Source organism: Paramisgurnus dabryanus, chromosome 7 (assembly GCF_030506205.2).
Source record: "Paramisgurnus dabryanus chromosome 7, PD_genome_1.1, whole genome shotgun sequence".
Lineage (NCBI taxonomy): Eukaryota > Metazoa > Chordata > Actinopteri > Cypriniformes > Cobitidae > Paramisgurnus > Paramisgurnus dabryanus.
In genome coordinates, this window is record NC_133343.1 from 14,270,476 (window position 1) to 14,282,988 (window position 12,513).

Genomic DNA, 12,513 nt, shown 5'->3' on the forward strand with positions numbered 1-12,513 from the left:
TGACTGTTGTTTCTCGGAACCGCTGGTTCGCTTCGTTTTTAGGCGGTGACCAGTGGCTTCCGGGTGGCTTCATCTACATCAGGATTTCACAGTGGATTACCCGTCTGAGAACTTGGATTTACCACCTTCCATCTCCGCCTGTCATCCACCTTCAGGGCGGAGTGTCTCATCCTTCTGTTGCGTGTGGTGACTGTGCTGGTGTTCTCGACGGGGTGCGTGGGTGGCTCTCTCTCTTCCTTCGGATCTGTACTGGACTATCGTGTAGCGCCGACTCCCTCTCTCCTACTGTGGGAGTGCTTCATTCCCACAGTAATGTTATCATCCGGAGTGAGTCAACGGGCGTGTGCCGTGTGTGGATCTACCAGTGACTTTGCTCTCCAGATCTCTCATTCTATTTTCTAAATAAATATTGTTAACTTGCACTTGACTCCGAAGTCTTTCTTGACAGATGAGCGCGCCAAAAATGGAGTCAGCAAGTTTAGAGAGACTGGAGGTGCAGACCGCCCTTCACCAGCAGGGGGCGGCCATCGATCAACATTCTTCATTATTGTCTGCTGCTGCCAGGGACTTCAGTATCTTGTCTGAGCAATGTAAGGAGCTCAGTAATCGCTTGGACCAAGTGACTCCTCACTATGATGCTCCAGCCTCATCCGGAGGAGCCGTTTCGATCGAACGGGAGCCACACACGGCAACACCCCCCACCTACAATGGCGACCCCAACACCTGCAGATCCTTTTTGCAACAGTGCTCTCTCGTCTTTGCGCTCCAACCCCGTCGATTTTCTTCATCCACTTCCAAGGTGGCCTATGTTCTGACGTTACTCACGGGAAGAGCGAGAGACTGGGGTATGGCCGCCTGGGAGGGCTAAAGCTCCTTTTACATTTTCATTCGAGGCTCTTGAGGAGGAGATGTTAAGATTGTTTGACCGGTCACTCAAGGGAGACATGGCAGCGGCTGAGTTGGTGAGATTACGGCAACGTAATGACTCTGTTACTGACTTTGCTATAAGATTTAAGACTCTCGCTATTTGCTGCAACTGGAACGACGTGGCATTAAGAGCGCAATTTCTCGAGGGTCTCACACCGGGCATTCAAGACGAGATTGCACTGAGGGAGCCACCCACGTCACTGGAATCTGCCATCGATCTGGCTCTGAGGGTTGAGTCTCGCCATCGGCAGAGAGATCTGCGTCGCTCATTTCGCCATCTGATGTCGGAACCAGGGGAGACCGCTTCAGAGACGCCCTCCGAGGAGCCTATGCAGCTGGGCAAGTTTCGTATCTCTGCTGGTGAGAGAAATCGTCGTCTGTCTAATGGCCTCTGCTTATATTGTGGCAAGCCGGGGCACCTGGCGGCCACATGTCCAGTAAAAAGCTCACGCCCACCGATGAACTTGGGAGTCTCGGTGGGCGCATCGTCATTTAAGTCTCCCGTAAGCAGTACAACACTTTCTGTCATTATTAATTCCTTCCATTCACAGGCGTTGCTGGATTCCGGTGCGGAGGCGTGTCTTTTGGATGCTGGGTTGTCCAAGTCCTGGGGTATCCCATTCATCCCTCTCTCCTCTCCTTTGTCTGCCTGGACATTGAAGGGCCAGCATATGGCTGTGATCAGGCACCGCACACCCCCTGTGAGTTTGTTTGTTTCTGGCAATCATCGTGAGGAAATTGAGTTTTACATCTTAGAGGATTCACAATCACCAGTCATTTTAGGTCATGACTGGTTATCCAAACATAATCCTCACGTTGATTGGCAGAACAATGTTGTGTTATCTTGGAAGTCTTCGTGTTATGTTTCTTGTCTTGGTCCTGCTCCTTCTCTTGTTTCTTGTTCTGTCTCGCAGGTTCCGGCTGTCGATCTCTCAGGGGTCCCGGCGGAGTACTCGGATCTGTATCAGGTTTTCAGTAAGTCCCGGGCCACTTCTCTGCCTCCTCATCGGTCGTATGATTGCGAGATCAAGCTACTTCCCAACACTTCTCCGCCTAAGGGTCGTATATTTTCCCTAGCTAAACCAGAAAGAGAGGTCAAGGTCAAGGTCAAAGTTTATTTCTAAAGCACATTTACAAGCAGACACCACTGCCCCAAAGTGCTGTACAAGTATAAAATACAGTAAAAACACAGGATACAAATATTCCAACAATAAAAAAAAAAAAAAAACCAAAAAAAAAAAAAAATGTCACTGCTCAGTCATGATTCGAAAGCCAATGCAAACAAGTGGGTTTTTAACAATGATTTAAAACATTCCACAGAGGTAGCTGCTCTAATATAAGGAGGGAGCGAATTCCAAAGTGTTGGACCTGCTATTGAGAATGCTCTGTCTCCTCTTGTTTTTCGTCTGGACCTTGGACAGTCTAAAGACAGCTGGCCAGTAGACCTCAGAGTCCTACTTGGAGTATGCAAAGTAAGCATGTCAGATAAATATAACGGTGCCAATCCGTTTAAAGATTTATAAACAAACAATAAAATCTTAAAATGGATTCTAAAAACAACAGGCAACCAATGTAGAGTCGACAATATAGGGGTTATGTGTTCATTTCGCTTTTTACCTGTCAAAAGACGTGCCGCTGCATTTTGAACTAATTGTAAATGGCGGATCGAGCCCTGATCAAGACCATAGTATAATGAATTGCAATAGTCTAGACGATTTGTAATCAGAGCATGCACAACTTTTTCCAGTTGGCTATGTGGCAGATAGGGTTTGACCTTCCTAAGAAGTCTAAGTTGAAAAAAGCTTAATTTAACAACAGAACTAATTTGCCTGTCAAGTTTAAAAGTGCTATCAATTAAAACGCCAAGGCTTTTTACATAAGAACAGCAGTTTTAAATGTTGGGCCAAAAGCATCCAAGCCTGAGATATCTGCATCTCCAAAAATGATAACTTCAGTTTTGTCATTGTTTAAATTCAGAAGGTTCAGTGACATCCAATCCTTTACTTCACCCAAACAATTTCTCAGTACTTCGACTGAGTTTGTTTTAGTGGTCAACGGTAAGTAAATTTGGACGTCATCCGCAAAACAATGATAAGAGATGTTGTATTTTTGGAAAATAGATCCCAAAGGTAACATATACAATGAAAATAAAACTGGGCCCAAAATTGATCCTTGAGGGACCCCGCTAGTAATTGGGGCGCTTTTTGAATTGAAAGGTCCAAGGTTCACTGTAAAAGACCTCTCTGACAGATATGACCGAAACCAATTCAAAACAGTACCTTTAATGCCAACACAAGACTCAAGTCTGGACAATAGAATCTTGTGGTCAACAGTATCAAACGCTGCAGTCAAATCTAAAAGTACTAGTACAGCAGATCTACCAGCATCCGAAATTAGCAGAAGATCATTAAAAACTTTTAAAAGAGCAGTTTCAGTACTGTGGCCGGATTTAAAACCAGACTGGAATTTGTCACAGATTTTGTTTAAACTTAGGTGTGATTGTAATTGGGCATATACCACTTTTTCTTAAGAGAGGCTATGGATAAATACATTAATGACGCTCTTAAAGCCGGTCTCATTCGCCGCTCCTCGTCTCCAGCTGGTGCTGGATTTTTCTTTGTAAAGAAGAAAGACGGGTCTCTTCGTCCGTGCATTGATTATCGAGGGCTGAATGACATTACTGTTAAGAATAAGTACCCCTTGCCATTAATGTCATCAGCATTCGAGTTATTACAGGGAGCGCGCGTATTTACCAAGCTAGATCTGCGCAACGCTTATCACTTGGTACGTATTAGAGAGGGCGATGAGTGGAAGACAGCCTTTAATACACCCTCAGGACACTGGTAATATTCCGTTCTGCCGTTCGGTCTTTGTAACGCTCCAGCTGTCTTCCAGACCATGGTCAATGAAGTGCTGGGTGACATGATTAACAGATTTGTCTTTGTGTATCTCGATGACATTCTCATCTTTTCTCCCTCCATGCAGATACACACTCAGCACGTTCGCATGGTTTTACAAAGGCTTTTAGAGAATCAACTATTCGTTAAGGCGGAGAAGTGCGAGTTCCACAGGAAGTCGGTTTTGTTTCTGGGTTTTGTTATTGCCGAGGGAGAAATTCGTCCCGATCCCGCTAAGGGTTAAGACGGTTGCCGATTGGCCAGTACCCGACACTCGGAAGGAGCTTCAGCGATTTCTGGGGTTCGCCAATTTTTATCGCCGTTTCATCAGAAATTTTGGTCAGATCGCTAAGCCTCTTACTGCTCTCACTTCACCTAACGTATGTTTCCGTTGGAATAGAGAGGCTCAGGAGGCCTTTGATGTGTTAAAGTCCCGGTTCATCTCTGCGCCTGTCCTCTCTATTCCCGATCCGGCTAAACAATTTATAGTGGAAGTGGATGCATCTGATGTCGGGGTAGGCGCCGTTTTATCACAGCGATCGTCTATTGATGGGAAAGTACATCCGTGTGCTTTTTTCTCTCACCGGTTAAACCCAGCAGAATGTAATTACGACATAGGGAATCGGGAGCTGTTGGCGGTTAGACTCGCTTTGGGTGAATGGCGTCACTGGTTGGAGGGAACCTCGGAGCCCTTTCTGGTCTGGACGGATCATAAAAATCTTGAATATATCAGTTTGGCCAGAAGACTAACATCTAGGCAGGCTCGTTGGGCACTCTTCTTTGATCGTTTCAACTTCACCCTCTCGTACCGGCCTGGCTCGAAAAATACCAAACCTGATGCTCTCTCCCGTCTGTTCGAGAAGTCCGATTCGGAGAGGGCGGAGACCATTCTCCCGGAGGGGAGGGTGGTCGGCGCCCTCGTATGGGGAATCGAACAGCGGGTGAGAGAGGCCGGCCAGGAGGGGGAAGTTCCGGAGGGGTGTCCAGCGGGTCGCCTATGGGTTCCTGAGCGATTACGTTCCAATGTTATCCGGTGGGGTCACGAGTCCAAGTTTGCCGGCCATCCAGGTATTCGGAGGACGTTGGCTGCCGTCCGTCAGCGTTTTTGGTGGCCTTCTATGTCCACTGACGTCAGACAGTTTGTACTAGCCTGTTCGGTTTGTGCTCGTAATAAAGCATCTAATTTACCACCCGCTGGTCTGCTTAAATCTTTGCCCGTGCCCTCCCGCCCCTTGTCTCATATAGCCCTTGATTTTGTCACTGGCTTACCGGCATCTAATGGTAACACTGTTGTTCTAACTGTGGTGGATCGTTTTTCGAAGGCGGTTCATTTCATTCCCCTGCCCAAGCTACCTTCTGCAAAAGAGATGGCTCAGGTTTTGATTAAACACGTCTTTCGGCTACATGGTATTCCGACTGACGTAGTGTCAGATAGGGGTCCTCAGTTCATCTCTCGTTTTTGGCAGGAGTTTTGTAGACAAATTGGCGCCACGGCCAGCTTGTCTTCTGGTTATCACCCGCAGACCAATGGGCAATGCGAACGGGCTAATCAGGATCTCGGTAGAACGCTCCGCTGTCTGTCGTCACAATATCCGAATTCCTGGTGCGATCAGCTCCCGTGGGTTGAGTATTCTCATAATTCTCTTCCCGTTACGTCTACCAATTTATCCCCGTTTGAACTTTCCATCGGTTATCAACCTCCCCTGTTTCCATCACAGGAGCCCGAGGCAGCGGTTCCGTCTGCGTTAGCTTTCGTACGCAGGTGCAGACGCACCTGGAGGAGAGCTAAGACACTGTTATTATCTAATTCCAGACGAACCAAAGCTGCAGCTGATCGTCATCGGCGACCTCCACCCCGTTACGTTTGTGGTCAAAAGATATGGCTTTCTACCAAGTATCTGTCTCTCCGTGAGCCTTCTCGTAAGCTGGCTCCGAGATTCATTGGGCCATACAGTATTTCTAAGGTCATTAATCCGGTGACGATAAAGCTTAAGTTACCCCTTTCTCTTGGTCGGGTTCACCCTGTTTTTCATGTATCCAAGGTTAAACCTGTGATGTTTGCTCGCTATAACCCTCCTGTCTCTGCCTCTAATCCCCCCGCCCCTCGTCTAGTGGATGGTGCCCCTGTCTATACTGTTAAGAGGTTACTAGACTCCCGCCGCAGGGGCAGAGGATTTCAGTATTTAGTGGATTGGGAAGGATACGGTCCTGATGAGAGGAGCTGGGTTCCGGGTCGGGATTTGCTGGATCCTGGGCTGATCGAGGACCTCCGTCGGCGACAGGGTGAGTCTCCCGGTCCGTCTGGTGCCGGTCATGGAGGGGGGGCTACTGTCATGACTGCTGGGTGATCGATGGCTGTGTGATCTGTGTGTGTGTGTTGTTTACCTGTGGTGCCGGTTCCTCGTGTGTTCACTAACTCTGCCCCCTTGTTTCGGTAATTGTTCACCGGTGGTGTCTCGTTTACCTTTTCCTTTATATTGCACGTAGTCCTGTCCTTCGTTGCGCGCTCATTGTTTTATCACAGTCCTGCTGCCCTCCCTTGTCTTGTCAGTCGCTCTCTGTCTCTTCCTCTTGTTACCCCAGGTTTGGTTTTCGGCGTTCGGGGACTCGTCTTCGCCCGGACCGCTCGCTTGTGGATTACTGGATCTCATTGACTTTGTTTGTCTCTCGGAACAGCTGGTTCGCTTCGTTTCTAGGCGGTATACCAGCTGTCTCTGTTTCATCGGTTTGCATCATCGCCCGTGAGTGGAGTACACCTTTTACCATTGTGGATTACTTTGACTCTAATGACTGTTGTTTCTCGGAACCGCTGGTTCGCTTCGTTTTTAGGAGGTGACCAGTGGCTTCCGGGTGGCTTCATCTACATCAGGATTTCACAGTGGATTACCCGTCTGAGAACTTGGATTTACCACCTTCCATCTCCGCCTGTCATCCACCTTCAGGGCGGAGTGTCTCATCCTTCTGTTGCGTGTGGTGACTGTGCTGGTGTTCTTGACGGGGTGCGTGGGTGGCTCTCTCTCTTCCTTTGGATCTGTACTGGACTATCGTGTAGCGCCGACTCCCTCTCTCCTACTGTGGGAGTGCTTCATTCCCACAGTAGTGTTATCATCCGGAGTGAGTCAACGGGCGTGTGCCGTGTGTGGATCTACCAGTGACTTTGCTCTCCAGATCTCTCATTCTATTTTCTAAATAAATATTGTTAACTTGCACTTGACTCCGAAGTCTTTCTTGACACTATCATATTACATTAATTCTGTATTGTTGTATGGTGGGGCAAAAAAGACTGTTTTTCAGCGACTGGCGAAACTGGGCATCTCCACAACACACTCCAATGCAGTTGGCAAGCAGAAAGAACTGGCCTACTACTGTATGCTTCCGGTAAAGTCCTTAAAACGGGACTTGGAGTCATTCCTGAATCAGCCAAGCACAGATGAACAAGACAGGACTATTCAAAGAAGCCTTGAAGACATGTCCTTTTTAGGTGAGTTTGTTTAACATAACCTTTAAGTTAACTTCTTTTTTTCCAACCATAATGACTAACTTCATGTTTTTTCACTACCACAGAGACCACTGTACAGCCAAGCAAGGAGGTGGATGCCATTGATGTCTTCACATTCAGTACACTGTCAGAACAAGACATGGCCGATTTGGGTGTTGCTGCATTGTCTGCCTCTGCACCTCCAACCTCATCGACACCTCACACATATTCTATTATATTCAACAACCTGGACTTTTACATTCAGACACATCATCAGTCTACCAGCCAAACCAACAAGTCAATACACTGGATAAACCACATGTGTGTTATCAACAGAGTCAACTCACTACACCTTTTGAAAACACAATTTGAAACCGGCAAATTCTTTGATCGACTATGATCTCGGGAATTCACTTCCTGGACCAGACACACAAGCCTGTATGAATCGGGAATTCGTTGTCTTGGGGACATATTTGGATTTATTTAAGACCCTATCCGATGTGGTGGTTCATCACATCCCCCACCAGTTCTCTGAAGACATGGTCCAGCCATCCACTCATGTAAGTTTCATGTCCATAAACTATCAAATTAAACAAATAATTTTGTATGTTCACAGTGCAAGTTGCTGATGAAATTCACTTATTAGCATGCTTTAACTTTTTCACACACTAACACATATTACAATTTTATTTTAGTACCCACTTGGACTTCTATTCAAGGATGAGACAAAAACTGCGGACTTGGTGGATGTGCTCCCGCACCTTCAAAAGGAGTAAATATCATTCAAGATATTAAAAGCCCTAGTGAAAATCAAGCTTTTAGACGGGGAAAAGACTAATCCATGTAAAGGAAAAAGACCTATTGTGTTTAATTTCATATCCTAACTGTGATTCATCTCTAGGTATGTGCCAAGATGTCCCGATGGGCTTGAAAAGATTTTGATCGGGGGTGACAGACTCACAGAGGGCAATTGCCGGAATATCCAGTTGGCGTTTGCTGATGGGGAGACAGAGGAGAACCGCCTGGAAGGCCTCGTTTTCAAATTTGAAGACTGGCACGCAATTAGGAATCTCTTTGAGGTCAGTATACTGTAATCTTTAACTACATGCACCCTGATACACTATTGTTATTTAGTAAAAGCACACTTAAATACTGTTTTCCAAGGTTTATAAAAGTAATGTGGTCTATAGTTTTCTAAGGACTGGTTAAAAGATTATGTTTTTGATATGGGTTACAGATATATCATCATATCTTCTTTAAGGAAGGATCTGCCAAAGACCATGGCACAATCCTCGCCAACATGAATCTCTTGAGGTACACAGTTGCTATTTAACAGAAACCATGTGTCTTCAGATTAATATCAGATTGCCATTCATTGATGTGTATGTAACTTATTCTATAATGCATTTCTCTCTACCTTTTTCCAAAGGAGTCTTCCCCAAAGATAATCTTCACCAACCATGAACTTGGTGTGGATTTATGAACTGTGTGGATGTATGAACTGTGTGCATGTTTCCAAGAAAGCACAGCCACCATGAATTTTGGCTGCTTTCCGTCGGGCTATATGGAAAAAAGGGGTTGATGGTACTACTAACAAACACGCCGTTCATAAATATATGAACTATGAATTGAATCGAACTAGCAGTTGTGTCATACACCATTTTTAATAACTGCTATGTCATTTACAGGTGCAGCAATGCGAAAAAAAAGGCCCACATGCTGCATACAACGCGTATAAACAGTTTGTGCAGAGTGACACGACAGCACTTTTCCTTGCGGCAGCAATGGAACATTTCCATTTGAATGATGTCAGAGGTTTGTATCTGTTACATTATGTTTAAAGGATTACACCAAGGAATCAAACTTTTCTTTTGTCTTCCGGTACAATAAATTAATTTATAGTTTTTTTTTGTCACAGCGACTCCTGATGGGTTAATTCCAGACCACATCCAGCAAGGCTCTGCTGAACAGAAAAGGACCTGGCTCCATGACTCTGTGGCAGAGGTCGTTGACAAGTTTTTAATGTCTACAGATATTTCTGGACGGTCAGCTGACGTTGCTGAAGCAGCAAGGGCCCTACACAAAGAGAAGGAGAAGCACCGTTGTCGTGAGCCAGGTTGCACCAGAGTTTTTGCCTACAAAAAATCCAGAGATAACCACGAGAAGAAAGTCCACAGTCTTGTGGTGGCATCTATGCCAGTTGTTGAGCCTGCTTACTCTGATTTGATTGACTTCAAAAAAGAGCATACTGAGGCCAGGCTTAGTTTTGGATTCCTGCTTTTTGATCTATTGGATGCAGTGAAAGAGGGAGATGGGGAGCGCTTAATAAGGCTGTACAAGGTGGCACTACTAATTTATAAGGCTTACGGGCACACTCAGTATGCCTACAGCACTTTCCTCTTAACAGTGCAAGTCAGTGCAACACTGTCCCCTCAGGTTGCACATGATGTAACCTGGAACCGATTTTGGAATAGCAGGGGTGGGAAAGGGAAAAATATACCACTCGATCTGCACCTCGAGCACCTCAACAACTATCTAACTATCTTTGTTTTTGAGAAACAAAGGCACTAACCTTACCGAGCAAACAGCTGACAGGGTCAGCAGATCTGCGGGTGTATTAAAAACACTGATGGACACCGCAGACAGAGAGCTGCAGCTATCCCGACCTAGTGGCATCCACCATGCAGCTGATCTCAAAAAAGACATTTTAACTTTGCTAGAGGTATTTATGAAGACAGAAGTTTTCAAAGACCAACCGGGAAGACAGTTCTCTGCATTCCCTAACTTTGACAGAAACATTCTGTCCAAACTAAATTATGCAGACTTATGGAAATGGATGTGTTCCAGGCTGAAAGACTGGAGGGCTGTAGCACTTTAAACAATTACTTACCTGATTTGTAATGGTCCAGCTCTGAATCTCTGTCATAGAAGGTCTACTTGGAATTTTGGTGTAAATAATGTAAATAGTTAATTTTGATACACTTATGGTGTTATCTACAGACAAGTATTTAAATAATGTCTATACAGTAATTGTCCTTGTGTATAATGATGTTTTTACTTTTGTTAAATTTCTTTTTTTGAATAATCTTATATTTATATTATAACAGATTGCATATATTGTATTATTACATTTGCACAGGTAAAATAAAACTTTTTAACAGTATGTCTTACCGCTTCTTTTATACCTTAATTATGGTCTTACAAGTACTGTTTTGAACACTTTTATTTAGGTTGTGTACAGTTTTGTAAAAATGCACAAAATACAAAAAAAAACACATTACAACAATATGTACAACTGACACACCATCCATGGTCCTGCATGAGTATGCAAAGGTGATTTCATCACAAGAATTACTGATTTTACTGTTCAGACTCTGAGCTACTGACATGGCTCCTCAGTGCATCTTCAACATCATTGTCATCGTCGTCAAAGTAGTAGCTGTAATAGAGATCTGGGTCACTTAAATTCCCCCCTGAATCATATTGCATATCCACATCAATATCCCCAAAAACATCATTAATGATAACTAGATGAGGTTAAAGTTTGTGAACAAACTTTATGTTGGCTTGAGAAAGCCTAGTCTGAGAGTAATAGATGGAGCTGCAGTTGGGGCAGTTAAGTTAGTTGGGGCAGATGGGTTAGTTGGGGCAGAATTGGGCAGTTGGGGCAGAATGGGGCATTTGTGGCAGATGGGGGATTTAGGGTAGTTGGGGCATTTGGGGTAGAATTGGATAATTGGGGCAGACGGGGCACTTGGGGCAGATGGGGCATTTAGAGCAGTTGGGGCATTTAGAGCAGTTGGGGCAGAATGGGGCAGATGAGGCAGTTGGGGCATTTGAGGCATTTAGGGCAATTTGGGCAGAATGGGGCATTTAGGGCAGATGGGGCATTTAGGGCAGATGGGGCATTTAGGGCAGATGGGGCATTTAGAGCAGTTGGGGCAGAATGGGGCAGATGAGGCAGTTGGGGCATTTGAGGCATTTAGGGCAATTTGGGCAGAATGGGGCATTTAGGGCAGATGGGGCATTTAGGGCAGATGGGGCATTTAGGGCAGAATGGAGCAGATGAGGCAGTTGGGGCATTTGAGGCATTTAGGGCAGTTTGGGCATTTAGGGCAGAATGGGGCAGATGGGGCATTTAGGGCAGTTGGGGCATTTAGGGCAGTTGGGGCAGAATGGGGCAGTTGAGGCAGAATTGGGTAGTTGGGGCAGACGGGGCATTTGGGGCAGTTGGGGCGGAATTGGGTGTTTGGGGCAGATGGGGCATTTAGGGCAGATGAGGCATTTGGAGCAGAATTGGCCAGTTGGGGCAAATGGGGCAAAATGGGGCGGTTGGGTTATTTGAGGCATTTGGAGCAGAATGGGGCAGATGGGGCATTTAGGGCAGTTGGGACATTTATGTGTGTGTTTATGTGAGTATGATTGGGTGTGTAATATTGTGTTTGTATGTGTAATTTTGTGGTTGTGTGTCTGTGTGTGTGTGTAGTTGTGTGTGGTTGTGTGTGTGTGTGTGTGTGTGTGTGTGTGTGTGTGTGTGCGTGTGCGTGTGTGAGTCTGTGTTTTTGTGGACGTATGTTATATATAATTTTGTGTTTGTGTGTGTAATTGTGTGTCTGTGTGTAGTTGTGTGTGGTTTTGTGTCTGTGTCTGTGTGTGATTGTGATTGTGTGTGTGTGTGTGTGTGTGTGTGTGTGTGTGTGTGTGTGTGTGTGTGTGTGCATGTCTGTGTTTTTGTGACAGTATGTTATATATAATTTTGTGTTTGTGTGTGTAATTGTGTGTCTGTGTGTAGTTGTGTGTCTGTGTGTGGTTGTGTGTCTGTGTGTGATTGTGTGTGTGTGTGTGTGTGTGTGTGTGTGTGTATGTGTGTATGTGTGCATGTCTGTGTTTTTGTGACAGTATGTTATATATAATTTTGTGTTTGTGTGTGTAATTGTGTGTCTGTGTGTAGTTGTGTGTGGTTGTGTGTCTGTGTGTGTGTGTGTGTCTGTGTGTGTGTGTGTGTGTGTGTGTGTGTGTGTGTGTGTGTGTGTGTGTGTGTGTGTGTGTGTGTGTGTGTGTGTGTGTGTAGTTGTGTTTGTCTGTGCTATTAAGTGAATTTTGTGAGACAGAGATAGACTGAGATAGGTTGAGAGATGATGTAATGTATTTGTATGAATGAGAGTTGACAGTTAGAATTTGAAAATAAACACTCAGCCTAAACATTCTATG

At 45.2% G+C, this 12,513-nt stretch overlaps 1 protein-coding gene across 2 annotated transcripts; it reads left to right on the plus strand.

Annotated features, from left to right (window-relative positions):
• Positions 1-7,692: 7,692 nt before the first annotated feature.
• LOC135734331 (uncharacterized) lies at positions 7,693-10,457 on the plus strand. 2 transcript variants are annotated; one of them, XM_065253236.2, is made up of 7 exons: positions 7,693-7,862; positions 7,998-8,074; positions 8,204-8,381; positions 8,540-8,616; positions 8,732-8,886; positions 8,991-9,117; positions 9,221-10,457. In XM_065253236.2, the coding sequence occupies exons 5-7, from the start codon at positions 8,812-8,814 to the stop codon at positions 9,871-9,873; spliced, it is 855 nt and encodes a 284-aa protein (XP_065109308.1). In that variant the 5' UTR covers positions 7,693-7,862; positions 7,998-8,074; positions 8,204-8,381; positions 8,540-8,616; positions 8,732-8,811; the 3' UTR covers positions 9,874-10,457. Both variants share the same exon structure in this region, with proteins under 2 accessions (XP_065109308.1, XP_065109309.1).
• Positions 10,458-12,513: the final 2,056 nt, after the last annotated feature.